Source organism: Neocloeon triangulifer, unplaced genomic scaffold (assembly GCF_031216515.1).
Source record: "Neocloeon triangulifer isolate White Clay Creek 2 clone unplaced genomic scaffold, ASM3121651v1 ptg000010l, whole genome shotgun sequence".
Classification (NCBI taxonomy): Eukaryota; Metazoa; Arthropoda; class Insecta; order Ephemeroptera; family Baetidae; genus Neocloeon; species Neocloeon triangulifer.
Genome location: NW_026775552.1, coordinates 564,310 through 592,001, shown reverse-complemented (window position 1 = coordinate 592,001; position 27,692 = coordinate 564,310). Strand labels below are relative to the sequence as shown.

The following is a 27,692-nucleotide window of genomic DNA, read 5'->3' as shown; positions in this document are numbered from 1 at the left end:
TTACTTTCTTTTAAAATTGTCAACAATATATAAAAAAACTGACGCAATTTTACATAGAATAAAAACAAGTTGCAAGAAAATTCTCTCTAATGGCTTTTCTCGGTCCAGCAGATATTTGAAGAAAAACGGGGGCATTTCACATCCGAGCACTTGAAGATTCACTGACAAGAGAATAAATGCGGAGAAAAGTAGGCAAAATCGAGAAAAACGGTCACTTGGCAAGAAGAATGAATATATAATTTAGTTTAAAAAAGCAGAAAGCAGTTTTTCCCAAGGCTTACTTTTCTGCCGCGCCGCCCATGAAGTATAAAGAGCGATTTTCGGTGTGGTCGGTGGCGAGAACAATGCGCGCCGCAGTCAAGTGGTCCATTTTTCTTCTCATGGGAGGGCAGGTGGGGCGGGCGCACTGGTCCGCGCCACTGCACCCGCGCCTCGGCCGCCCCCGGGGGGCCCGGGGGCCGCGCCGTGTGGGGCCCTCCACATTCCCATGCATCCCCAGATCACTTCTCCGCGCAATTGCAGATTCTCACGAGACAGACGAATTAAGCTTTTCATGATTTGCTGCTGTCCGACGAGACGTTTGCCTCTTGAAAAGTCACTCCGACGAGAGAGAGAAAAAAAACGAATCATTCTTTCACGGCAGCTTTCCCAGGGGCTGAGCGATCTACTGAATAATTTTATTGCATTCACGCGAATACACAATTTGTGAAAACTGAAAACATGAATTGATAATTAAAAATTATATGTAAGAAAAGGAGAATTTTTAATTCAATTTATTAAAACATGCAATTATGAGTTCATTTTGTTGCTTACTTTTGATAATTATTAAGTATTTGAAAATAAAAATAAATGTCGTTATAAATTAAGATTAAATGTTTTTCTCATATTATTAAAATTATTGTATTAAAAATATTAATAATAAAATATGACTAATAAATAATGATCATAATCAAAAATATAAACAATAAAACAAAAACATAATATTTACGATATTTACTAATTTAATAATAATATCAATATTAGTAGAAAATAATAGTTATATAATAAATAATAATAAAATTAAAAAATTACAGACTAATTGCGAGAGAGAATCGACTCCCTTGTGTGACTTTGCTATAAAAATGCTACTTTAAGAAATAATAATTTTGATTATAGACCCAAACTAATCAAAGCACCAGAATTTTGATATTTTGATAACAATTCTAAATACAGTGAAACAAAATTTTCCATTATTGAAATGTATATTGTGGCACAAACAAAAAGAGTTTTCTGATAAACTAAAATATTTCAGCCGATTTCAGCATAAAAAAACCTATAACTTAAAATATTGAAACATCCAGTATATTTGTATTCTATGAAAAATTCCGCTTTTATTATTAGAGTTATTTTTTTTTTTTAATTGTAATAAAAATAAGAAATTTGATTTACTTTTTAACCTTTTGAACACTTTTAGAAGTTTATTTCTGTTAAGACTTATAAAATTAATACTATTAGTTTTCTGCAGTTCACAACGGACTATCGAATTCAATAACTTGAAAATTAAGTGAAAGAAAATAATGTAAAAATTGGCTAAATCACTAAATATTACCAAACCAATTCTTAATTAGTTACCATGTCAACAAGAAGTTGCAGTGGTGGAATGAAAAAAGATTTTGCCGATCTGCATTTGCTTCGCAGGTAAAGGGGCAAAAATGTGTACATCTGCGAGTGCGGAGTTTGTTGGGCTGGGGCGGCGGCGGCGGCTCTTGGCTCTCGTCTAGAGCCATCAACCACTACTCACAAACCTACTCAATGGCACTCTCAGAAACAATCTCATCGTGCCGCGCCACCGCTCTCTGGGAAAATATTTTCGTTCATGAAATTGTAATTGAAACCCTTGAGCAGCAGCAGCACATGTGAAAGAGCGGCCATTATTTTTCCAAGAGAGCTTTTCCTCTCTCCGATAAGACTGCAAAAGCACACAAGATCAACAGCTAGTTGCACTCGGCCGGCCTCAACAACTTTTTTATGACATTTCAGACTAGATTAATTATCAGAAAAGTACAAAATCCACGAATTCTTAAAATAATAGTCAAAGTTTTTAATTTTGTTAAGAGGTTTTTTTTTAATTTGATACAATTTGTAGTTCGTTGGCCAAAACAAGAATTTGTGAATTTAGCAAATTATAAGTTTTTTTTGTCGCCCAAAATAAAAACAGGAGTTTTTGTTGTTTGAACACTGGGCAAAAATCTATGACCGGAAATAATCTAGATATATTTTTATCTCGGCCACGCTGGTTTCTGGCGCGAGCACAATAAATTTATAAGTCACACTTTACGCGAGTCATAAATTTTGAGCGCCGAAAAATGCTGCAGATGATGGTCAGCTTCAGAAGCGGCGGTTCTGCTCGTAGCCGCCCCTGCCCCGGCCTCCTCCCCGGCCACCACCGCGCTGCTGCCCGCCGCCGCCTCCGCCGCCGCCGCCGTAGCCCTGAAACAGACACACACACACACACCAATCAATACAATGCCCACAAGACCAGCGCCAAAAATCGTCTCTCCAAAATTTATTATCAAATTGTAATTTTTATTATTATGTTTTTTTTTTTATAAAATTCATATTTTAATATGAATATTTAAATTATATTTAATAAGAATTAATTTGTGAAAATTTTATGAGTTTAATAATAATTGAAAAAAAAACAAATTTACAAACTTGATCAATTTCAAGAGAAAGTGGAAAAGAACAAATACAAAAAATCTTAAAATTTAGTTAAAATTGGAAAAAAAATTAAGTGAAATTATAATTTTATTAATTGATTAAAATATTCGGAAATAATTTAAATAATTGTACCTGCTGCTGGTTGTTGCGCCAGTTGTCGCCACCCTTCTGCTGGTAAGGGTTGAAGCGTTGGCTGTGGCCTTGGCCACCCCTCGCGGGTCCGCCTCGACTGCAATCACAAAATTTCAATTTTTTATTAATTTATTAAAACTGCAAATGATAAAATATCCAAAATTTTCAAGTTTTAATTAAGAAAAGAAGGATTTTTAAAGAAATATCAATCAAAACTATGATTTTTGGGTTAAATTTGAATTGAAACTCACTCTCGGTTGTCTCGGTTGTCCTCCCTGGTGGAGTAGCCCTGGCTTCTGCCCTCGTAGCCGCCGCCGCCGCCACCCCTCTGCTGGAAACCGCCCCTGTGCTGCCCACCCTGGTAGCCACCCCGCTGGCCCCAGCCGCCTCTTTCCTGCGGGGGAGGAACGCCTGGAATCACAACCAAAAGTCACGCGTTAGAATATTTATGATAAAAAAATTACAATTTTAAATTTGGAATTCATGCTAAAAATGCAAACAAGATGAAATAAATAAGTGTGAATTTACATGATCTCAGAAATTTCTATTTTTTGCATTTAGGTTTGAAATAATTTGCCCTAATTAGTAATTTTTATTTTCATTTGCAATTGACAGAGAAATTTGTCGCTGGGTTGGAAACAGACTAAACAGTGCGGTGGCGTTTGTTGCCGCAATGAGGCTCGCTGCACTAATTACACCTCAAAAGTGCGGTTCATATTTATATTTTCCACTCTGCCGATTCATTAAAATAATTATTCACGTAAAATGCCGTTTTTCCAGGAAGGCTCAATTTGCACCTGGAAATTTTTAATTATTCATGGAAAATTACGTTTGCAGCAGAAAAATAGGTCAATGATAAATGTTGTGCTGCTTTCAGTTCTTTTTTTTACAACAATTTAATATCAGAATAATTGAGCCTGTTTACAAATCAAGAAAAATAATGCATCCAACAATTTTGTCGTGTTTTCAAAATTTTATAAATGATTAGTCATATTTTTCTTGCAAAATCAACGTAAACTCGAGTCATAGCCACAAAATTGAGTATTTTTCCACTCAAAGTTTGAAAATTTTAATGCAAATAAATCAAAATTTGTTTAAAAAAACAAACAAATAAAAATAATTATAATAATTATTTCATAGATTCTGATTCAAAAATAAAAAATTTCAATTTTATAATTTTGAAAGTTTACAAAATTATGAATTGAAAGTTAATTTTTATCCCCAATTTAATTTACTTCATTGAACATTTTTGTGTTAATTTTTTGTTCGGATGAATAATTATTTAAATTTTGTAGTTGAATTAATTTTTGTATTACATATCAAACTTTTTCTTCCTTCCACATTAAAACTTGGCTTTACTTCCTTGAAATGACGCTTTTTTGCATAATTTGCAGTCTGAATTTATAAAAAAAAAGAAGTGTGAATATAATTGCAGCTGGCTCGGAGCCTCTTGACGACTTTCTTGGCTGAGAGAAAATCGTTTCGCGCAGCTGGGCACATTAATTGTGGACCGCGTCTCATTTTGAAAAAATAAATTCATGTTAATGAAGGCGCAGGAAAAAAATGTGCACGCGGCCGGCGGGTTGGATGCACTTGAGGTGTACGTTATGCCACCCGCAGAGCAGCGAATGAAAATCACAATTCACGCGTCGCGACGCACACGAGTGGACCCGCAGCAGACACACACGGAGCCACTCCTCCGTTTCATTATTATTTCCTTAGGCGAATTTTCATTTCAACTCTCGGTGGGAAAACCCGGAGCGGAAAAAAAATACACACGAATTTCAAAAAGTGCGTCTCTCGCGTTGCTAATGACGAACAAAAAATCTCCAGAGTAAACAGTATTTTGATGCAATTAAAACAATTGTAGTTTTGATTGTAATGTTGAAATTAAATTAAATAAAAAAAGAAAATTTTATAAATCAGATTAGCTTGATCATTGCCAAATTCAGAAATGCTCTTTTCAAAAAAGTTTGGATCAATTAAATGAATTTTTTCTTATTTAATTTTGTCGGTACAACTTTTTTATGTAAATTTGAAGACTGCACACGCCTCGTTTGTGCAATTTTGCAGCGCAGGAGGCGCGAAAGCTGCATCAAGAGCTGCGACAATGATGGCCTGATGAATTATGATAATCACAATGAGATTGTCTCGTCGAGCGGCGGCGTAAGAGCGCGCATTAGTGATGCTTGCCAGTCAAACAATGAATTTTATTGTTGCATTCAAGCACGACTGTGAGAGCGACACAAGTGCGCGGAGCCGAGAGCGTTTGATTTCGCGTCGAGCACTTTCGCCGGGGGAAAAAGAGCCAAAGAGCCGCACCAAGAGAGAGGCGCGAATTCCCTCTCAGCGCGCACAAATTTCACAAAAACCGTTGAAAACAAAACTCCAAATATAATTCATCTTTTCAGCTTTTTCATAATTTATTTTATTGTTTAAGAAAATAATATTTAAAAAAGAAAGGAACTTGTCCCCAAATTTGTAATTTTTTTTTGCCAAAAAGAAAGTAGAATTAATTATTTTGATGAAGAGTCTTTTAATGCTGAATTTTTTAAGCTCTGTCAACTATTTATTAAGTAATCGGCTCGTTTTTAGCACTTAATGATAAGGTTTTGAAATTAAAGCCCAAATTATAATGAGAAAAGAAGCAATTCGAAAATCTACCATTTTTTCAGGAATATTTTACTTATAGCAAAATGGAAAAATTGATTTATTCATTTTCATAATTCAAAATTGGTTTAAAGAAATTTTGGGAAATTTAATCTAAGCATTTTTAAAAGGGTTAGTTTCAGATTTATAGCACCGAATTGTCTCCTTTTTAGTTCAAATATTTCAAATGACATGAAATAATAAATTTTCAGGAGCAATTCCGCTTTATAATTCTACCTTTTTGTAACGGGACAAAAAAGAAATTCAAAATAAATTTCGGACTCGCTACTGCGTTGGCTCGGAGCGTCCGCACTTGACTTGCCCCGGGGCGAAAACAACCCTCGGTGGGTGGTTTTTTGAGGGCGGAGTGCAATGAATTATGCGCGCGGCTGACCACGATAATAAATTGCGGAGGCAAAAAGCTCGGTTGGCCGCTGCAGCGAATGCTAATTAGCGTCGGTTGACATTTTTATTGTGCCGCATTATTTCATTGAAGGCGCGCCGCGCATGTTCATTTGTGGTGGTGAAAGGCGCGCACAGCACTTTTGACCCTCGGCAGAGGCCACTTGAGATTGTCGGCGGCGGCCCTGCCTGCGCCACCGCATCCCCCGGTCAAACCAGCCCTGCTGATGACTGCCGTTGGTTGCCATGGCGACGCTCGCTCTCTCTCTCTCTCTCTCTCGCGCGCGCCACCACCGCACCAGCATCCCGGCCGAGACCAACTTTTTTTCTGCTCTTTCGAGAGCGCTTTTATTTGATTCACCCTGCCATATTTTTATTGATTCCGCTCACTTAAAACTCGTCGTGAATCTTCTCTCTTGTTCAGCCCCGAGACTTGTCTCTCCCTTCAAATAAAAAATTGATTGAACTTTCAAAATGTTTGGAGTTCGCAAAATTTTAGAGATTTTGCATTTCTCCACTAATTTACCGAAGCTGTGCGAGAAAAAATCGAATAAATATCGAAATTTTATATTTTAATTTTTTAATGACTCAAAAAAAATGTAATAAAGAGTCATTTAAGAATACTTTATTGATGACGTTTTCCATTTCTATTTATACACAAGAAGCCAATTATTTGAGGTATTATTATTTATTACTTAATTTTGGTGCATTTCTATCATAAGAGAAGTTTCAGTAGTCATGAAATTAAAAACCCAACCCTAAAACAGCTTTACAGTTATTAACACCAACAAAAATTTGGAAAATCTAATTTTTTAATCTTTTGGGGAAAACTTGTCTTGATAGCTTTATATTGTTTAAATTGAATGCAGATATTGAAAAATTCCAAATCAACAGTTGAACACAAAAGTTGTAAAATTTCAGTCTTATTCAAAATTTTACATTCTTTTTTGCAATATCATTAAAACTGTTTGAAATTTGACCGATAAACTGACATTTAAAATCCACTCTCTAGCAATGGAAATGGACTCTAAAATGACTAAAAATCTGGAGACATAAGTTTGAATGAAATTAGGGTAAAAAAAGACTGAATTGGTTCGATTTAGGAAGTTCAAAATCTATAATGAACATCTCAAATCATTGAAAATGCCTTCAATTTGTACAAAAATGAGCTAATTCCATTTTTTCTTGAATAATTTTCTACGGTTTTGACAAAATTATACAATTAAATCAATCCAAACGAACACTGGAATGTTAATTTTAGAAGGACTTTTCCCACTTCCTGTCTGCAAAAATAAAACTCTATGCAGCATTAGAAAAACCTTTTGGATTTCGGATGGAATGAAAAAGCCAGGATAAAAGAGTGGAGCGCGTTTTTCCTTCCCCATTGTGCGTTTTTACCCCTGCTCGGATTTTTTTCCCTTCTTTTTGCACGGCTCTCGAACGACCGCGCCATTTTGTATCGCATTTTTGTGGCTCAAGTGCTTTTCCGGCGCGCTGCATGCATTTTCATTGTGAGCGTCGATCGCGCATTGTGCGAGTGCAAGCGTTGTTGTGTGCATAAAACGCTCAGCACATTTTCAATTGTTGGCTTGGAACGGCGGAGGAAAAAAATGCTGCGCCTCGAGAGCGGCAGATGCGAGTTTTGTCTCGAAGCCACTCGAGCCGGCTCATTTGTGCGCGAAATATGTATTTTGATATATAATAACGCTCGACGCGCGGCTTTTTCCCAACACTTAAGCAGCACCGCGGGTCGCCGTCGTTAACTCTAAAAGAAAAACGATTGTGCAGAAAATCGTTTTGTCTTTTACAAATTGATAGTTGATCGTTGAAACTTTGAATGGCTCGATCAGCGATCCTCAATCTCAAATGTCCTCGCATGGAAAAGTGAAGATTTTTGAACTTATTTTAGTGACACAATTTTGCGTTTAATATCGAATTTGCAGAAAATTTAGAAAGGAACATTCAAACATTGGTGTATGAAAAGCACATTGAGTTTGAATCTTTTAGCTTTTATTAAGTACCAAAAGTAAGTTCAGTAGTTTGGAAGATTATGCAAAATTTGGAAAAGAAAAAAGGTTGATAATTTTAGCCAAACGTTTACAATTTTCATTCATTTTCAACTGTCACAGGTCGGTTGGCAATGGCAAGGGGTCGTGGATTTCTTAACAAAAGCTCAGGTGGAAAGAATACATAATACGATGGAATTTGGCGTCGACAAAACTTTTAAAAAATTCAAAACTTTCCCCAAAAAAACTGAAAATTGAAAATCTCAGGTTCTATATGAGATACAGAAATGAGGCAAGAACAAAATTTTGTTTTTACCTCAGGGTTCAAATGATCTTGAGGTCTAAGGTCAAGGTCATTTTCTAGAGGTCACATGCAAAAATAAAATTCCTTGAAATTTTTTTCAAAGATTAGTCCTAACAATGTTAAGGCTAACCTTGCAAACAAGAAATTAAAAATTCAGGATGATATCTTTTTAAAAATTTTCATAAAAAACTCAAAAATATCAAACGACATGAATTTTGTACTTTTTTTTTCTTCCAAAATTCATCATATTGTGTTTTTTCTTCTCACCTGATTTTATTGCAAAGGAATTTAAGACAATGGAGTTTATTAAGATTATTAATTCAATTTAGAGAGAAACTTCAGATTTTAAATGAATGAAATCTTTTAAATTTCAATTTTTTTTTAGAGCCTTAAATATAAAATTATATTTATTTTTTAATTTTCCATTACAATTTGAGAGAAAGGAGGGAGCCCTTTTAGCAAAACTGACAAGCTACTTAATATCGGGGGATAATTATGCTTGGAGGGTTATTTGAATGCGTGCAGCGCGCCACTTGATATACATTTCATGTATCATTAGCGAGGTTTTATTTATTTTGCATCTCGCGCGCGCCCGCGATTGTATTCGATCTCGCGAATATATAAAGTCGCGAACGTGAATTAGCTTTTCAGTCACTTCATCAGCCGCCGAGTTTCCCGTGTAATTGGTTCATTAGATTATGATGAGATAAGTGCGCTCTCGGCGCTGGAGGGCTGTTTGGTTTTTCGAACCAGCTCCTGCGCCACAGCGAGCGTTTTTGATTATTCAAGAGAAAAGCACATGCATGTCTTTTCACCGCGTACGTGCGCACTCGAAATTTGTATGTTTACTCTTTTGCCGCAATTGACGTTTTTTTTATATTTGGGCTCCAGATTGAAACTATCAGGTTTTCATCAATGCTCGCATCAGTGACGAATCAAAATAGCAAATCTCTGTTGAAAATGATGTAACTCTTCAGAATTGGTTATTCCGAACCACAGAATTATTCAGATAGAGTTGATATTTCGTTTCAAATCAAACTAAAATTTATGAATGAGGCTCAGGAAATGCTTTATATGATGAATACAAATAAGTTATTACAACAAAAAATTACTTCAAATTCAGAATTATTTGAGATGTGAAATATAAAACAATTTCAGCAATTTAAAATCAAAATATTAACATTTTAATTGAAATTTTTATTCATTTTTTGAAGTGAATCTCTTATTATTTTGTAAAATAATTGTTATTCCGCATTCTTATCTAAAACTTCAAGCTTGTATTTTCATGAATCAAGTAACATTTTTGCGCATTGAAATGTATAAAATAGTATGGCCAGTCGTAAATTTTAGCAAATTAAAGTGCAGCCTTCACATTCACTCTCTGCAGAGATAAAAATGCTTTTCATTTTTGGCGCCGAGCGTGAGTGATGGGGATGCTTTTTGTGCAAATGGACGAGGCGCTTTCCATCCCATTAGGGCCATTCAGTTCAAAATAATCGCGGCGAGCGCACAAAGGGTGGCACTGCACTGAACACATGCACAGCTTTTTCACAACACGCGCGGCCGAGAGCGCTCGAGAGGCTCATCTGAGAGCGGCGCTATTTCATCGGCTGAAAAGACGCGCGATAAAAGCAGCAGCAGCGGCGGAGATAGCGACGAGTGGTGCTCATCACACACCTCGCCGCAAATATGGTCCGCGTGCCGCCCACTGGACGGACACGACTCTTAGGTCAAAACCAAAGGAACAAAAGAAAATACCAATTAATGCCAATTTGACTTAGAAATAAAAAGGAGAGCAATTTGTTTCAGGAAACCAAAATCATTTAGAGTTTGAGCTCTTTTAGACCAGCTTTCAAGCAGCGAGTGGAAATAACTATTTTTTCTATGGCTCTGTTTGCCCTAATTACGTTTTTTTATTGTTTTTTTCATTTTAGAGATACAAAAAGATGAATTTTAGAGTAATTGAAAATTAATTTCTCAATTAAAAGCCAAGTTTTTCGACGCCTAAGCTGAGCAACAAAATTAACACAGCGAGAGCGGCAATCGAGAGAAGAGGCCCTTGCGAGTGAGGGTTGCGGATTCGAATGCAATCGCCGCGCGCGGAAAAGAGAGATGCACGCGATCTTTGACCGCGCGCGAGGGCCATCCAGCCCATGTGGAGGGCCCTACACGTGGCCGGCCGGCACAAGATGCAATTGTTGTGTGTTTGTTGCTACAACAGTGGACGACCCTTGGCTGAAGGTGCCGCCGCCGCCGCCGCCGTCTAGTGACACTCGTCTTGAGCGCCACTGAAAACTCTCCATTTGAGCTAGTTAGGCCTCTCTCGCCCTTCCTTCCGCTGCCATAAATACACACACACCGAGAGCAGAGTCGAAAGCGCCTTCGGCTCTTGATTAGCGCGCTCGAGCCGATTAAAAAGCGATCCGGCCACTCTTCGCTCGAGGCCTCTTTAAAATGCCGCCGCCCTAATTCCTCCTCTGACAACTTCTTGCTTGATTTGAGGAGTTGCTCTGAACCGATATAAAGCAATACTTGAAGATCCGTAAATTAAATTTTAGTAACTTTTGCAAATTTTTAAAATAAATGCTATCAAAAATATTCAGAATTTTTTTCCGGTAAAATTTTTTGCTCTCGAAACTTTGTTTAAGTATTTAAAATTGATAAATAATTCCAAGTAATTTTACATAAATTCCCGATACTTCCGGAAACGTCTCGATTACCTCCAAAACGTTATACTATAAATTGAAATGATCTCTTTTGACTAAATCAATATAATTTTGCCTCCCACAGACCCCAAATTTTGCCAGCCATGATCACTCATAAACTAAACAATATATAGTATGTGATTGTCCATGACTTGATCTATCTGTTTTGTGTTTAAAGCTTCCATATTTAAAGCGTAAATGAGAAATTAGTTTTTGTAATTATTCGTCGTGGCCATCTGAACATCGACCCATGACTTAGAAGTCAATGTGGAAGTTGTTTGAAGTAAAAAGTTATGAAACTTCGTGAATTTGTTTTCTTGCCATTTTCATTTCCATAAATACTTAAAAAAGCACCAAATAACGTGAATTTTAAAATTTTTGACCTGAAATCAATACCGATTGAATAAATAATGTAAAAATTAGAAAAAGCTCATAATTCATGTTTCTTTTAACTAAATGATTAAAATCCAAAATGAAGAAGATAAGGACTTGCCTCTGCCCCTCCAGCTGCCCCTGGCGCGGCCAGAGCCGCCTTCAATTGCACGGGACAAGAGTTGGTCTTGCCCGGCAATTCGCTTCGTCTCTTTGGACGGACATTTCGGTTGGATTTGACTTTCGATTTCCTCATTTGGGGCGTTTCTGGCCCAGATTTTGACGGGCGCGGCCGGCCTGGCGAGAATCTGAATCGGGCCTTGGAGGTGCAGGTCCGCGAGACCTGCGAACAGGACGACGGCTCATGAGTGACACACGCAGGCAGGGGTGCATACATTTGGCTCGAGAGGCCCTCGAGAGCGGCCCGCATTTGCATTTGACCTGAGTTTGCAATTTCCTTGGCCGCGCGCGTGTAATTGCCTCATCAGCAAATGATATGCGCATACTAATCGGCCCTCGACGGCCTGCAGTGCAAACCAAATATTGCAGCCCCCGAGTCTGCCTCTGCACCCGCCACCAGCTTCCCGCCGAACGCGCGCAATAAATCGTGGACATTGCACTTTTTCCCTTTGATCGCACCACAAAAAGTCAAGTCTTCACGACACAGTCACTTGATAGATTTTAGTTAAATTTCTCTTAATTATCTCTTCAATATCTTGTGTAAATCTTTTTTAATTATTATCAATATTAGGCCAAATATCAAAATACTCAATGAATTTGATAATTATGTAACAATTCGAAGTATTTGGAATGATGACCTACAATTTTTTTTAAATAAATCTTTGATTTTAAATGATATGCAATAAAATCTTTACTCAACTTGTTTCAAATATGATGTAAAAAAAGCATCATTTTCTAATTTTTCAGTCCTTGGAGTTGTTTGCCGGTAATTTAAATTTTTTAAATCAATAATATTTTCAAAAGACGTTGGTCCAAAATATTTCAAATTTGAATTTGGTTGCAAAATGACATGGCGCACCTTTGAGCTATCCCAGATTTTTTTTGTCAGGTTGTATATTTTCAAGAGGCACAAAAACTTTATATTTTTACCTTTTGCCAAGGTCAATGGCCTTCGATCTAGGAACTTGATGACCGATAAGAAAAGACACCTTGGTTTGCTACCAAGAAAATCTTTACTGAAAGTAATTTGGGACAAATTTTAATAAATCTCTCTGAATTTGACAAAAATATGAACATTTTACTTTAGAATGTGAACTTTTAGATGATAACTTTGCCTGAAAAATTTCTCAATTTAAACAAAAGAACTACAAAGGGAAATTACTGCAAAAGCATTAAATGAGAGGACGTTTTGAAAGGAATAAAAAAAGCTTGCGAAATGGAGTTTTGGAGAGTTTCTGGTTTTCGCACGCAAATACGCATTACATGAAATGAGGACGTCATTCTCACACGTTTCTTTTTCAACTCGGAAAGAGAAGTTTTGGTTCGTTCGAGAGTGTGTGTTATTTTTGCGTGGTGGCCGGTTCGAGTGCGCTGCGTGCAAAGAGCAAAGGGCCCTCCGTAGGTAGGAGGACGAGAGGTGCTTCATTGGCTTGAAAATCACGTGTGAGGCAAAGGAGTTTTGCTGCTGCTGTGCGGATATTCGGACCGGCCGCGGACTCGTATAATGCCGACGAGTGCGTCGGTCAAGAGCCACTCGTCGGCATGGAAATGAAAAAAAGAAGGGTTCGCCGCCGCCGCCGCAAATAAAGCGCATATCAAAGGCCGCGCTATCTGTAACAACATCTTGTAATGGACTTCATTTGGAATTTATGGGAAATAGGGAGTTTCGCGTTTCAAGAGCCACTCGGCCCGCCAAACAAACGCGTCCGGTAATGACCACCGTCGCAAAATGAAAGCAAATCGCTTTCGACCAGCAGCCGCGCCGCGTGCAAACTGCAAAGAGAGAGAGAGAGAGTGAAACTGACGCTTTCAAATTAATCCTCTCCGAGCTGCGCAGGGTGGTCCGCCACACACAACGTTGACCAAATTCTTCGTCTCTGCCACTAAAAATCACCAAAAATCCACCAAAATTTGAAAAAACTCTAATTATTATGAATTAATGTTGGTACACTGAAGATTTAAATTATGTTTCATCAAAAGAATATTTGGATGGGTCCCAATATGATGAATCGATTCTTCCAGCGATTCATGAGAAGTGATTCTCGAGAAGTGATTCTCGCGCAAGTATATTCTCTAGGAACGTTTCTGCCATTGAAGAATCGTTCGTAGGGAATCCTTGCGCGAGAATCACTTCTTGAGAATCGCTGCAAGAATCGAATTTCTCATACCCTTGGTAAATTTTCCACAAATATGAAATTTCTGAACCAAATCAATAAACCATTTGACTTTTGACTCAAATCAATTGAGTCGTCAAACAGACTTTGAGACTCACTTAATTCCGAGTGAGCCGCTTTGCTGCGGCTTTTGTCGGTTTATCGCAGACAAATCCTGGTGCGATTAAAAGAGATCAAAAAAGCCTCCCCGGGCTGCACCCCGCGCGTCAATCAACCTGCACCCTCGCTCTCGTTTTGCCGCCCCGGGCGCACGTCGTGTATAATTGCGGGTTGCGCGCGTCCGACTCGATTATTGCCTTGTTATCGACGCTGCTATGCAATTTGTTCGCCCCCGCGCTCTCGCGTAATTGCAGTTTTGTTGCTTCCGTCAAAACAAAGTGCGCATCGCCTTTGTCGACATTCCGCCCTTGAAACACTTTGCATGTTTCGTTTCGCAGCCAAAGTCAAAGGGAGACACACAAGAGCAGGGCCGCCCTGCAAATTGAATTTTAATTGAGCCGAAATTTATTGCTGCGTCACATCACACACACACACACACGCTCTTTCGATCAAATTCAAAGACTCTTCTCAAAATGTTTTGTTTAAAATCAAAGAAGCAAATTGTGAGATAATCGAGTCTTATAAGATCTTTTCTGAAATCCTGAGATTATCATCGATGATTTTATAATTACTCAATATTTGAATAACAAATTAAAAAAAATGTCTTTCTTTGAATTTGATACAAATTGAGTGGGTTCAAGTTATTCTAATCAAAAATGATTTACTGGTTTCATCGACATAATAAATATTCCAAAATATTTCTAACAAGCATAAAAATACGTTCATTGAGTAATCATTTTTGTAGAAAATGATGAACTCATTTATTATTTAGCAGTTCTGACGCTTCTCTGAAAAAGTTATGTTGAAATTAGGGTCAAAATTAAGTTCTTTACTCTGAAAATAGTAATAAAAAAATAAAAATTAAAACTTCCTTGACCTTATAGCTGAGGTCGAACTTATAAAATGCTAATAATAAATCTTAATCATAAGAGGAGCTTTTGAAAATTAATTGATTGTTTAAAAGTAAAGTTTTTTGATTTATTGTAGCAAATGTGTTTGATTTCAAAAAATGCAAATAATTAAATATGCACAAATTAAAATGATTGAAATTGAGAGTTATTTTGGTTTTGAGTAAAAATTTGCACGCTCGGGTGGTCAAAGTGGCGCAGACAAAGGAGATTGCGGTGCGGAAAATCATCGGCGCACTTTGAAAGAGGCTGAATTCGGGCGCGCAGAGAGAGCAGAGCAGAGAGAGATGAGAGGCCGCGGGCGCGCACAAACGAGAATTTGGCTCGCTCGACGACACGGCAAAGGCACGTATTAAAAAATCCCCGGCCGCGCTTTCATCGGCTGCAGAGATGAAAAGACAAGAGCGGAGCATTGTTGTTGTGATGATAGAGCGTGCACAATAATAATTAAAGCGGCAGTCGCGGGCGGCGTTTAATGAGCCTTTATGGCGTGCCAGGTTCGCGAGCGACTGCACGTTTTTGCTCTCTGGTGAAAAGTCAGCCCCGTCGCATCTCGGCCAGCTCATCTCTCTCTCTGCTTTTTTTGTATGGCTCGCAATTAGAGGCTCGTCACGTAAGCGGGACTTGAGCACGATCTATCCGCGCCCCTCTTGCTTCATTAGCCCACCAGCTGACACGCTCCTCCACCCTCCACCAGCGATTGTTTTCCGCCGCACGCAGATCCAACCCCCAGATATGCGAAAGGCGAAAACGCCAACACTCCAAGGACCCTCGCCAAATGACGACGTGCGCGTCTCTCTTTCTCGGTGTGTACACGAGAGCGAAGCAGAATTGCACTTTTCGTTCGTGAAACTTCCGAAAAGTGCGGATCATTAGCAGAGGGGCGAATTTCAAACGCGACCGATCTTGAAAAATTTCAACAAGATCTCACGAGGGATTGATTTAGAGTAGATTGCAATTTTTATATTAAACAATAGGCAATTATGCAAATTTTGGCCAGTTTCAGTCCGCAATATTAAGATGGATGGTGTATTTTTTTCCGGAAGTTTTATCAAAATCTTTGCTGCTGTTTTTTCGAGGAATTATTCCTTTAAAAAAGGTTTTGAATTCCCAAGGTTTTTAGTATCCTGAGAAAGAAAGTCTAGGCCTGACCCTAAAACAGAATAAAATAAAATGAAGCCTGTAAAACTTTAAATTTGACCATAAAGGAGTAGTTTTTTTTTTAAACAGCCCGATTGATTTTGATGGTAAATTTGCTCTACATTAGGATTGGTTTGCAGATTTCATTTCCAAGGAGAAATTTAAGTCATTGTGAGAACTGAATTTTAGAAATTTAACATTTTTCTCATGGTATTTTTTTTTTTTTTTTTTTTTTTGTAGGGTCAGGCCAAGACAAAGTCTTGTCGGCCTGTGCCCTTTATTGGTGGTACAGAAGGCACCACCCAATTAATTTTTTTTTTTTTTTTTTTATAAAATAATATTTTTCTCTTCAAAATTGGCCTAACCAAAATTGATGAAAATTTCACCAAATCACGTTCGTAACACCTCAATTAAGAAGAAAAAATAAAATCAATAGGTCAGTTAAGATAAAGAATTTAAATTGATCTTCTGAGAAAGGTTCAGAGAATTTAATTTCAGTGTAGATATCATAAAATCTTTGTTAAATCATAAATTTCTGCTTTAATTTATATGCGTGGTGAATAAGAAACAAAAATTGTGTTAATTTTCTAAACAATTTTCCTATTTTTTTCTTATAAAAAGAAAGAAAATCTTAAAGAAAGAACTTCAGTTGTCTGTATTTGACTCAATCAATTCATTGCCTAATTCACCCTAAAATGTTGCGATTATCACACAAATTTGGCTGATTCTTATACTTGAAAACGTTCTCATTACTCTTCAATTTGACTCAATACATTATTTTGTGACAAAATTCATCAAATTTAATTCCTTTTTTTTCCGTGAAAGGAATGAGCAATTGCAAGCAAAGTGCCGAGGGTGCAGTGTCGCGGTGGCGCCGCTGCCGGCAGAGATCGATCGCTCGAATCGCGCGCGGATGGCAACAACAAAGACGAGGCCGGCCGGCCCGTTGTGCACAATGGTGATTTAAATGTACGTATGCGCCGCCTGCCCTGTGATGAATTATGCAAAATGTAAATGCGTCCACTAATGAGCGAGCAAGAGAGAAGAAGAGACTCGGCAAAATTTGCGTGCCGCGTGATTAGACAGGACCTTTAGTACTTTAGAGAACTTCACAGCCGCGTATTTGCAAATTCCATCTCATCAACTTTGTATTTTGAGGCGAACTTTTTACAAAAAATAAAACAGTTAATTTTGATGGTGATTGTTATCTCCATTTTCATTGGTTTGCAGATTTCAGGTCCAAGGGGAAATTTAATTCATTGGTAGAACTGAATTTTTGAAATTTAAAATTGTTACGGCTGGGAATTTTATTAATTTTTTCTTAAAATGTACCAGACAAAAAAATGATAAGATTTCCCCAAATCACGTTCAAATGACCTCAATTAATTGTAAGATGGAAAAATAAAATCAATAGGCCAAAAAAAATTTACAGATTTTGTGAGAAAAGATTCAGAAGTATTTTTAAAGAGTAGACGTCATAATTCCTTCATTAAACTAATAATTTCCAGGTGAAAAATAAGAAATGAATTTTTATTTAAAATTATCGTGAGGCAACTGGCGCGACAAAGACGCCGAGCCGGTTGCATAAGTCGGGCATTTTCAGGCGCTTCTTCAAGTTCAATCGCGGTCCGTTTGCAGTGGCAAAATTTTCCGTGCAGACCTTCACTCGAACGACGAGGACGAGGACGAGAGAGAGAGAGAAAGAGAGATGGCGATGACGACAACAATGCTCGAGTGGTGCCTACCCCTGAGGAGAACAATGGGCCCTTGAAAGATCAAACAGGGAAGGATAATGCACGCGCTCCAGCCCGAGCATTCACTCCAAAGACCATGAGGTGGAACTTGTACCGGCAGCACCACTCAACTCCGACGCAAAAAGAAAAAGATTTCCATTTTTTGCTCGGCTCGCTCGAACAAAGAATAAATATATATGAGAGAAAAGTTTGAAACTGGCTGCAAAGAGAGAGCAGAATAATGCACGGGCGGCAACAATGGGCGCATTGCGCCAGTCGTCGATGTTATTGCCGTTAATTTTTTCTCCGCCCGCCGGGAAATTGCGAATCCAACGACCCCTGCTGAATATGCAACCACTTGAGTGTGCATGCACTCGACGATCGTTTTTTCCGTCGCAACATCCCGCCGAGCCTTTTTCTGCATTGTTTTCCGGCCGCAACACAAGCGTTATTAATTATAATTCATCGCAAATTCAAACGTACAAAGATCAGAAATTCATTTCGCTGTTGCCGATAAATTTCTAGTTAGAAAAGAAACTGGAACTTCTTTAGAGTAATTTTACTGCCTCAAATTTATTCTGAAATTTGTTCAAATTTCTCCGAAAATTTATCCGACAAGACGCTTCAAATCGGTAAAAAGGTTAAATACCATTAACAATGCAAAGGTTGACCAAAAAATGAATTTCTAATATCAGATAAATAAAAACGAATCAAAGAACTCTTTAAAAATTGGTCCAATACAAGAAGCTCAATAAAAATAATTAATTAATTACCGAAGTATTTAGCAGACAGCAACAGAGTTATTGCAGATTTTTAAACAAAATTTTTTTAATTTAGTTAGCTTTCAGACGTTAATAACTCCGTCCCTATTTGAGCTACTACAAAAGAGTGAAAATGGTCCTCTTAACGTCCTCTTTCCAACGATGTATCATACTTGTAATAAAAATAATTGTAAGATCGTAGGTCACCAGGGTTGATGACCTTTTGTAACCTGGTCAGTATGTGTGATGCATGGTTGGATAGCTTGAGCAAAAATAAACAATTTTTGTTATTAGGAACATTTATCTATCTCTAACTCGTAGAAAGTTACAAAGGTTCAAAGTTATTTATTTACAGAGCTCTGATCTGAAAACCTCGTTTTTTATTCTTTTTATTTTTGCATTAAAAAAACTAAGAGGTGTCCCACTTCAATTATCCTCATTCCTTGTGTAAAATTCTGCGTTCTATAAAATGACTATCTGAGAATTTTGATAAACGTACTTTGGCTCTCCCTAAATTTCAGGTCAAAGGTCACGAGGTCAACAGAGGTGACCTTGATCTGTGACTTACAACTTTGCTGTGAAACGCAAAGATTCCAAAGCGCTTCAAATTTTTGTTCAACGACCAAAGGAAGCCAAGATACAGACGTTTTAAGTCTGGTGCATCTCCCTGAAAAATTTGGTTATAATCGGATGACCTTCTCATTTAATTAAAATAAATCTTTTCCAATTATAGGCTTTGTTTAGAATATTAAAAAAAAATCTTTATAAATAATCGATTTTTACTCAACGCCACATTTTTGCTTCCGAGTTCAAAAAGTAATAAAATTTTCACAGACTTTATAATTCTCTTTTCAATAAACTTTGATAAAATGTTGATGTACTTAAAATCTTTATCGCGCTCCCTGCGATTGGAATCGCAGATAAATTAGCCGAATCTCTTTTCTTCGATCAGCGTAAACGAGCGTGAAGGCAATTTGAATTCGTTTTATTAGGCCGCAGCTGAACGCGATTGATCTTGTCTCGAGTAAACAGCCCCATTTGGTTTTTGTATTGCATTGAGTAGTTTTTTTTTCCGCTTACTTATATTCAAAGCATCCCCCAAGCGCGCTCGGTTCGTATCAGATCGGAAAAACCGGCGGCGCGGAATAAACATTCGGGGCGTAATCTGAAATTATCGCACGCTCCTCCGGCTTGCGGCGCACAAAAGACTGTTTACCTATTGATGGTTAACGCGCACAGGAAGTTGCTGCGGGCAGACTCGCGGAATAATGATATCACAGCCCATCAAACAGCTTTTCATTATGTCCCGAAGAACGCGCCTGAGATCCCGTTTGCGCTCGGCTCTTTACTTTCAACATGGAAAACTCCAAATTGCAATTTTATTTCCACTTGAAACCAAATATTAATCAATTTGGTTAGATTTCAATGCACCACTCCAGATTTTATTAAAATTAATTTTAAAACTTTGAGATGCATCATAACATTTTTTCTTTAAAAAATTCAAATGATTATCAAATTGAGCTTTTAATTAAAATCTCTGAATTGTTCTGATACAATTGAAGCATCACATTTGTTCATAAAGGCCATTTTTCAAGAAAAAAAATTGCTTCTGGAAATTGAATATTATTTTAGTAATCTCGGTTTTATTTTGGTTTGAAATTTAGTTTTATTTTTATTAAATAAAATTTCTACTCGTCTATTTTTATCTCAGAACTTGTTAAATCTTTCAATTCAACCTTTTTATCCTCTTTTTTTCCATTCCAGTTCCGCAGCGAAAAGTTATTTCGTTCTACAGAGAGGAAGATGCAGCAGCAGCAGCATCGCATTGAAAGGATTAGCGAACTTTTCTGCCTGTCGAGTGCCGATTGCGCGCGACAAAGAAAAAGAAGGAAACGAGGGCGCGCTGCGTGTATATTTAATTTGATGCAAAACGCATGAGAAATATTACGACGGGAGTGCGTCTCTTCGCTCTGCTTTTATATCAAATAACACTCGTGAGGGTTCTCTTGAATCATTACAAGCGCTCTCGTATGCACCGCCGACTCTCTTGAGCCGAGATAAATCTCGACTCGATTGTAAAACTCTTAAAATAACCTTATTGATGACGAGTGGCAAAAATGTGCTGCGCATTCGCAATTCTCGACGCAACGTAATTGCCCCTTTCACGTGAAGCAAAAAATAAAAAAAAAACCTCCCGCGAGCGGGCGTAATTTTCAATTCGCTTTGCATGTTTATTTTGCCGCTTTTGAATTTTGCACCGTCTCGTTGACGTACCACGAATGCAGTACCTAAGTACCTAAGCACTCGCGAGATGAATGCGTGCCCTTGACGCAGACAAGACCAAAGCCGGAGTTTATTAGGAACGCTCATTTCGTGCTAATCACAGGACACTTGTGTACTCAATACCATTGAAAAATGATTTTTTTAACGGAATAATTTTAATTTAAAATAAAATGTTACTAAACTGTACTTTCATTATAATCCAACTGAAACATAGTATTGTGCACAACATATGAAAATTGGTGAGCCTTTTTAATGTTATTAGTTTCGTTTTTGCAGTGTCCGAAGTTCAAGATTTACGAGCCCTTTTTTTGGAAATCTTTTCAGCGCTTTCTTCCCTGTTCGATAAATGACACCAAAATGTTTTCTGCTGATGTCCACTTTCTATTTATGTGCCACACTTAATAAAAATAAACTTTAAATGTCACAGGTCACAGGGGGCAATGACCTTTTGTGACCTGGCCACCATGTGTGATGCATGGATCGAAAGAGGAAGTTACGGGTATCATATTTTGTCATTACACATTTCGTCCTAAATCTAATAGGAGGAAATTTATTGCGGTTTAGAGCTAATTTTCCATAAAAAGGGTTCGGAAAACCATGTTTTTTTACCCTTTGACCCTGGATATCTCGAAAACGAAAAATACAAGTCTCACCAATTTTTAACATATTCTGTAAACTAAATTAGGCAGCTTTTGGCTATTTTAAAATTTAAAAAAAAATTTCCCAGGTACTTTGGCAGATTAATTAAATATTCAGGTTCCAGAAGGTGACCTTGACCTTTGACCTACGACGTCGATCACTGAATCAAAGTTGTAGGGCATCTAATTCCTGACAACTTTTGTAATCTGTACTTATGCGCTATCTTTAACAGGAGCCGAGATATTTTCCATTATCAAAATCACCTTTAAAAAAAATGCCCAACTTGAGGGGATCCTGTAAATTATGCAATGTTAAGACTTTTTCAAAATAATCCTTCTCAACCATTTGTCTACACACTGAAAGCAAGCCAGCGCAAAGAGTGTGTCGAAAGAAATCAATAAAAAACGTCCCAATAAACCAATTTTTAGTTCTTCCTGCATCTGATGCGTGGTATGTTCTTCTCTCCTCCGAGTCAATCAATTAAAATCTCGCAGGGTCAGTTTGGCGTTTGCTTTGAACCGCTGGCCTGTCCGTCTGTGTCAGCTGCAGGCGAACGAAATCTCATTTGCCGCCAAATAAATAAACCAACCACTTGCGCCACCGCCGGCCAGCGAGCGACAAAGTGCAGCAATTATGCGGCATTAGCGCTGGCCGGCCAATTTGGGGGGTGCAGCCGAGCGCGGGCGGGCGGGGGTTGATTCAATTGATTCAATCGCGCCCCCAATAAACAACGCCCCCGAACGAGAATTAATTCTTCTTTCTCGGTATATATAAACACCGCGCATTCTGTCGTGCACCCTCGGCGCGGGGGGTGCAGCGGCCCTGCCTGCGCATTACATCTGTTTCCCCTTATAAATAAAGTTTGACAATTCAGCTGCATCAGCCACTTGACAATCTTTCCACCAGCGCTATAGTTGGGGGAGCAAAATTGATAAGCACTTTTTGATCGTTATTTTTGCACCCCCCGGATCAAAATTTTCTCCTCCGATTATTATTATTATTATTCTCGACGGTAATCCCCACCGGTGTTGAAAGATGCAATCGCTTAGAAAATGTTTAATCCAGCTCTCGAGTGGATGGTTTTTTGATGACAGACTTCGTGAGAAATATTCATTCCGAGTTCGAAAAAAAATTTTTTTTTTTTAATTTACAATGTAATTAGTGCCGAAATGCTTGGCCCTTTCGCTTCTTCTTGATGTGGTCAAGCGGCAAATTGGGTGCAGGAGAAGCCGACCAAGAGAGGAAAAGAGCCTGCAGTGGGTGCTGCAGTCGGAGCAGCCGCGGGCGCAAAACAATACAAGAGATGCTCAGAGTCAAAGAGACTGCCTGTGGCCATCATCAGGAGTTGGCAGGCTTGAGTGCAGCTATTCAACTTTTAATTACGACCAACAAATACCTCACAAACAAGCGGGCTTCTTTCTTTTTTTCTTTTCCACTCTCGGCCGGTCTTTTCGCCTCGTTGTCTCTCGCTTGCCTCTCCAGGCGCAAGATAATAATTTAATTTTCTGTACTCACCGAGGACGTCGGGAATGTGGCCCCTCGCCGGATGGGGGGCGTTGTTTCCATTTCTCCACTGGTTGTTGGACTGGCCGCCGCCATTGTTGAATTGGCCACCTGCTCCATGACTGAAATGGTAGTAGAGTTTTCATAAATTTGAGTGCAAAGTTAATAGTAATGAATAATGAAAAAAAGAGGAGAGTTTAAAAGGAAAAATAGTTCTCAAGTAGGCAAAGAAAAACTAATTTTTACTTTTAATTCCCTCATTTTTTTTAAAATTAATTTGAGTTTAGTTAAAAGTAATGCAAGAAAAGAATCAAGTTAAACAAAAATTAAATCAAAGCTCTTAATGAATCCAAATTTTGGGAAGAATTGAAAAATATTTTTTTTTTCTTAATTTGTTGCTTTGAATTTGTAATTTATAATGATTTCAATTGCTTATTTTTTTAAATGTCGATTTTTTTTTTAATAATTGGGAGCAAAAACGGGAATCAACTATACCGAATCATCCTGAATCCAGCTTGATTCATGGTGACTTTGTGAGAAGAGGGTGCCATGCCCAACTGCGGCCGCCACTGACCCCTGTTGTTGTCATAATCCCCAGGTTTCAGAACGCGGGGTGGTTCGCTGCAGGACAAGGATCATTAGATTTTTTCTATAATTTAAAATCTAATTGATACTAACATAGCGTCTGGTAATCTCTTTGCAGGGAAGATGAAATTGTCGTCGTACTTAGGGTCTCGGAAACGAACACTGTTAACGATAAAATTTCAGTTGATGTTGAAAGAGGAAGTAGCAGGGCTTACCATACAACCCTGTTTCCTGATATTGGTCCTAGTGATCTCAGGGGAGAACGAAGTGTCCTGCATAATCAATAATTTAGATTAATCAAGAACGATGATTCGAAGATTAATTACCCTCCATACGAAACTCGGTCTTGCGCTAGCAGCAAGTTTCCTCGCACTCCTTCGATAACACGCTCAAACTCCTGCTCAAAGTTGCCCGACTCGTATAAAATGTTCAGGAAATTTGACTCCGAATGATGATTGCTGACATATAATCTGTCATCCCCACGAACATTGCGCCGCTCTTGAGTTTCAAAAATTAATACGAACCAACAATAACATTTTATGAATTCATTACTTTCTGCTTCCGTGAGTTTTTCGTAGTAAGGCTCAAGCGCTGGAAACAGCCTCGTCTCGTCCACAAACGGAAGCAAGGCCACTCCCTGCCACGCAAATTTCTTGCCATTCAAGTCGATCTTGAAATCGGTCGGGTAGAAGTCAATTATTTCCGAGTGCTAGAATTTTAAAGATAAATTCAAATTCAAGTTAATTTAGTGAAGAATTACTGGATCGCTCATAAGCTCTGCCCAAGGTTCGGGAACGTGAGAGCTGCTGGCTGCTGGGAACACGCCCATCAACTGCTCCAATGGCCTGAACTGAAGAATTCACTTGTTAACTAAATAACAAAATATGATCTATTACTTACTGGTAGAGTGTTCTTTTCAAATTTATTATTAAGAGCCGCTATATTGACAAAGTCCGATGCAAAGGGAGCGTAGTGGTGAGGGAAGTACCACTTCCAAGACGCGCAGCCCTGTTTTAAAAATAAATTATTAAATCATTTAGAAGTTTTTAATGGCAATTACCTGGTAATAGTACTTCAGTACCCAGCAAAGTCCAAGGACGTACTCGAGACCCAATTTATGTCTAAATGCAATGTTAGTCACTTCGACGCCAAACTTGGACGCATAATAACGATCTTTGAATCCGTCTTCCCAAAGACGAACTTCGTCGTCCGGTTCAGGCTCCGAATTCGAGTCTTCGTTTTGGGCTGCATATCCATCGTTACCCCACCTCCCCTGCCTTTGCTGAGAACCTTGACCCTAAAATCATTCATGTTGGTTTCATAAAAACCTTGTTTTAAATTTCATTTACCTCTGGACGCAGCATTGCATTCAGCCCGGTGTTGGCGTCGATTCCTCGAACTTGCCTCTCCGACGCTGAGGTGCCTTGCATTCTCATCTGGAACGCCTCTTGGCGAGCGTTTTGAACAGGATTTGGTGCCTGGTTCCGTCCAAGCGCCTAGGCAGAAAATTTACATGAGGCCGGAGAACTTAATCATTGAAAACAAATTTACTTGAGGCGCAAACTGTCCGCTGGCTGGTCTTTGGAAACCCTTCATCATTCGTTCTCTCCTTCGGTTCTTTTTATTCTTTTCGCGGAAAAACTTTTCCGTTTCTTGTCTTTTTTTGAAAATACTATCCTCAGCCTCTCCCAATTCCGTCATTATAAGCTGCACTCGGTCCAGAGAAACATCTCCACTGTCAGTGAGCCAGCCCTAAAGTAAAATTGTTTTAACCTATCAACACAAATGGATTGAGACAAGGTACCCCGGTTTTGTAGACGGCCTGCTTATACAGAGTAACCAGTCTGTCGATGGCACCCTCTCGTATTTCAAGTGAGGGCAGGTGAGGTAGAAAATCATTTCCTACGAAGAAGCACATGAACACCCAGTCGTCTATGGCCCTGTCCAAGTCGAACTTGAACGGCAGATTCGGCATTTGCAGCTCTTTCTCGAGGTATTCCCTTAAGACGCTGAGACGAACAAAAATGAAATTCGGTTCCGACCCACCCACGGTCATGACATCCTCTTTGCTCTCTTGCTGAGCCACACCAGCGCAGTCTTTCACTTCGTGGCCTAAAAAGGTTTATCAATTTAATATTAGAAAGTAAAACAAACACCACAAAATTGAGTTTTTCTCACCAACTTGGCCACATATTTCGCAAGGACGGGGTTGGTTTGGTTTGAATTCCTCTCTGATTATTGTGAAGTTTGGCTCGTGAGTGGCAAGACCCAGCATGATCAAATCGGCGTCAGCTCCACAAAGCACGTGCTGCGTGTTCGGGTCATGGTCAGGTTGAGCTTTAATTGAAAATTTATTTAGTCCATAAATTTGAAAAGTTGATTTTTACCTCTCTGCCTGCGTATGAAATCCATGATTTTGTGCTCACCCTCTCCGGGAACATTGGCGTCGGAAAGAATAACTTTTATGTTCTGCCAACCGGGGTCATTGTTCAGCCTGTCGTGGATGTAGTAATGCAGACACTCGGACAGTCTGGCCATGAACGGAGTTCCCTAAAATTGGATGAATAACTTTGCAATTCAAAAAGAATTGTCTTTCTAATCATACAGGAGTGATGCAGTTGCTGTCAAAGTGTTCGCCTTTCTGCTTCTCAGGGGGCAACTGAACGCCCTTGGCCCGAAGCTCATCTCGAATTCTGGCAATCTCCTCGATCTTCTCACCAGTCTCTTTAGAGGCCCGGAAACGACGAGACCTCTGCTGGTTCATCTTTGCTCTCGGGGCCTTTAAATTGTTTTTTTATTTTTATGTTTAATTAAATCAACTTTTCTGATCTTACAACTCCATCAATTGCCATGTACAGAACCTTCCTCGGACGGACAATACGGAAAAGACGGTCGATGCACTCAAAAATGGCAATCATCATCTCCTCCTCGTTCTTGGGGGCGGGCCTGACAGGATGAAACAAAATTTAATAATTCATACTTTTAAAAATAGAAGATATAAAAGATTAGAAGTTAATGTATTTTTACATAAAAATAATATAGTGAATTTTCAAGATATAATTGTTTAAATTTATTATTTCTTTATTTTAATCATATCGAAACTTCTGCATCAAAACAAAAAAGAAAGTTGAAATAAAATTTATGTAAAATTTAATCTCACTTGTTCTCCGGATGAGTGCACGGGTGAATAATGCCGTTCATGTCCAGGTACAGATTATCGAACTCTACGTTGTTGGGGTTGGGTTCGATCGCATTGGGGTAAATCATCACTCCGTCCACTTCGATGGGCTTTTCGGGGCAAGAAAGATAAAATTTAGAAAAAAAATTATGAGTGGATTTTTACCTGCTGCTCGACGCAGTCGACGATCACAGACGGATATTTCCGGCTGAGCCATCGGAAGAATGCTGGAACTCCCATGGCGACGTGGGGAAAATATTACTTTCAAGTTAAATCGACGGCAAAACTGCCTGAGTTGTGAATTGACACCGCTTTTCGAGCAGACAGGCCAATATTTACAAACTCCACGAGCACAACAAGGCAGCCATGTTGACCTCTGAATCTGAATGCCGCCGCTGGTGGGCGCGACGGGCGCATGCGCAGTACCGCGAAGACTCAAGCTTTCAAGGGTTTTGCCGCGAGAAATGCATGTAAAAGTGGTGCTTTTCCAATACTCTTTTAAATATTATTCCGACAGACTCCAATCCGACATTTTTATTTGGGGTGCAGTAATTTTGTGCTGAACTAATTGAAACTAAATATATTATACGATTGTTTTTGTTACTTTTGTGTAAGAAATTAAGAGTTTTCCAGAAAATACGAGTTCCTTTTTCGTTTTTACATATGAAATGAAAATCCGTGATTTACGAACCAAGCATTTTGCAAAAATATTTTATTCAAAACCAAATAAGGCAGCTCAAGCACTAATAAACAACACTGGCACTTAAATTTAGCGCATTTCTGAAACAAATTTGATGCATTTAGACTTAATTTAGTTATGCACCAAATTAAAATTTGTAAACTTGTATTATTTGGGCATAAGAAAGTTATTGAAATTGTTAATACATTTTTAAAATTTAAGAATTTCGTCTTAGTTCAATTCAATGAGATTTCTTTTTATGACTAACTGGCTGGACTTTCAATGATTAGAGGCCAACCATTGCTGGACCATATCTTGTATTATCTGTGTGGAAAATGTTGAGTGATTCTGGAACAGAGACGTAATGGCGTGTCTCATTGTCTTGCTGACCAGCAGCTCTTTCTCCGAAGAAAAACTTCTTGGTGAGAGAATGCAGGTACAATTGGATATACATGGCGGCTTTGCCATACATAACAAAGTCTCTTCTGTGTTGGCGCTTTGAGTACTCGTTCACAACATCCACGCAGAGTCTGTAAGTTTCATCAGATGTAAACCTAGGA

General features: G+C 38.5%; 1 protein-coding gene across 2 annotated transcripts; it reads right to left on the bottom strand.

Annotated features, from left to right (window-relative positions):
* Window positions 1-1,490: 1,490 nt before the first annotated feature.
* Window positions 1,491-26,827, bottom strand: LOC132195730 (5'-3' exoribonuclease 2 homolog). 2 transcript variants are annotated; one of them, XM_059617904.1, is made up of 22 exons: window positions 26,619-26,827; window positions 26,436-26,563; window positions 26,110-26,221; window positions 25,881-26,054; window positions 25,663-25,825; window positions 25,454-25,612; window positions 25,080-25,387; window positions 24,827-25,027; window positions 24,625-24,771; window positions 24,336-24,572; window positions 24,176-24,283; window positions 24,036-24,125; window positions 23,828-23,984; window positions 23,602-23,773; window positions 23,491-23,547; window positions 23,369-23,437; window positions 23,186-23,311; window positions 22,703-22,812; window positions 11,392-11,613; window positions 3,084-3,243; window positions 2,833-2,929; window positions 1,491-2,469 (listed from the first exon to the last, which is right to left on the bottom strand). In XM_059617904.1, the coding sequence occupies exons 1-22, from the start codon at window positions 26,691-26,693 to the stop codon at window positions 2,368-2,370; spliced, it is 3,174 nt and encodes a 1,057-aa protein (XP_059473887.1). In that variant the 5' UTR covers window positions 26,694-26,827; the 3' UTR covers window positions 1,491-2,367. The 2 variants fall into 2 exon arrangements, with proteins under 2 accessions (XP_059473887.1, XP_059473888.1); XM_059617905.1 differs by lacking the exon at window positions 11,392-11,613 and having other exon boundaries at window positions 1,494-2,469.
* Window positions 26,828-27,692: the final 865 nt, after the last annotated feature.

Bases quoted from the DNA above. Each gene is read 5' to 3' on its own strand.
- LOC132195730 (XM_059617904.1), bottom strand. From the start codon at position 26,693: ATGGGAGTTCCAGCATTCTTCCGATGGCTCAGCCGGAAATATCCGTCT. The intron at 23,438-23,490 runs GTAAGCCCTGCT...TATCGTTAACAG, and splicing joins TCAGGAAACAGGGTTGTATG to TGTTCGTTTCCGAGACCCTA. The intron at 11,614-22,702 runs GTGAGTACAGAA...TCCTGTTCGCAG, and splicing joins CCACATTCCCGACGTCCTCG to GTCTCGCGGACCTGCACCTC.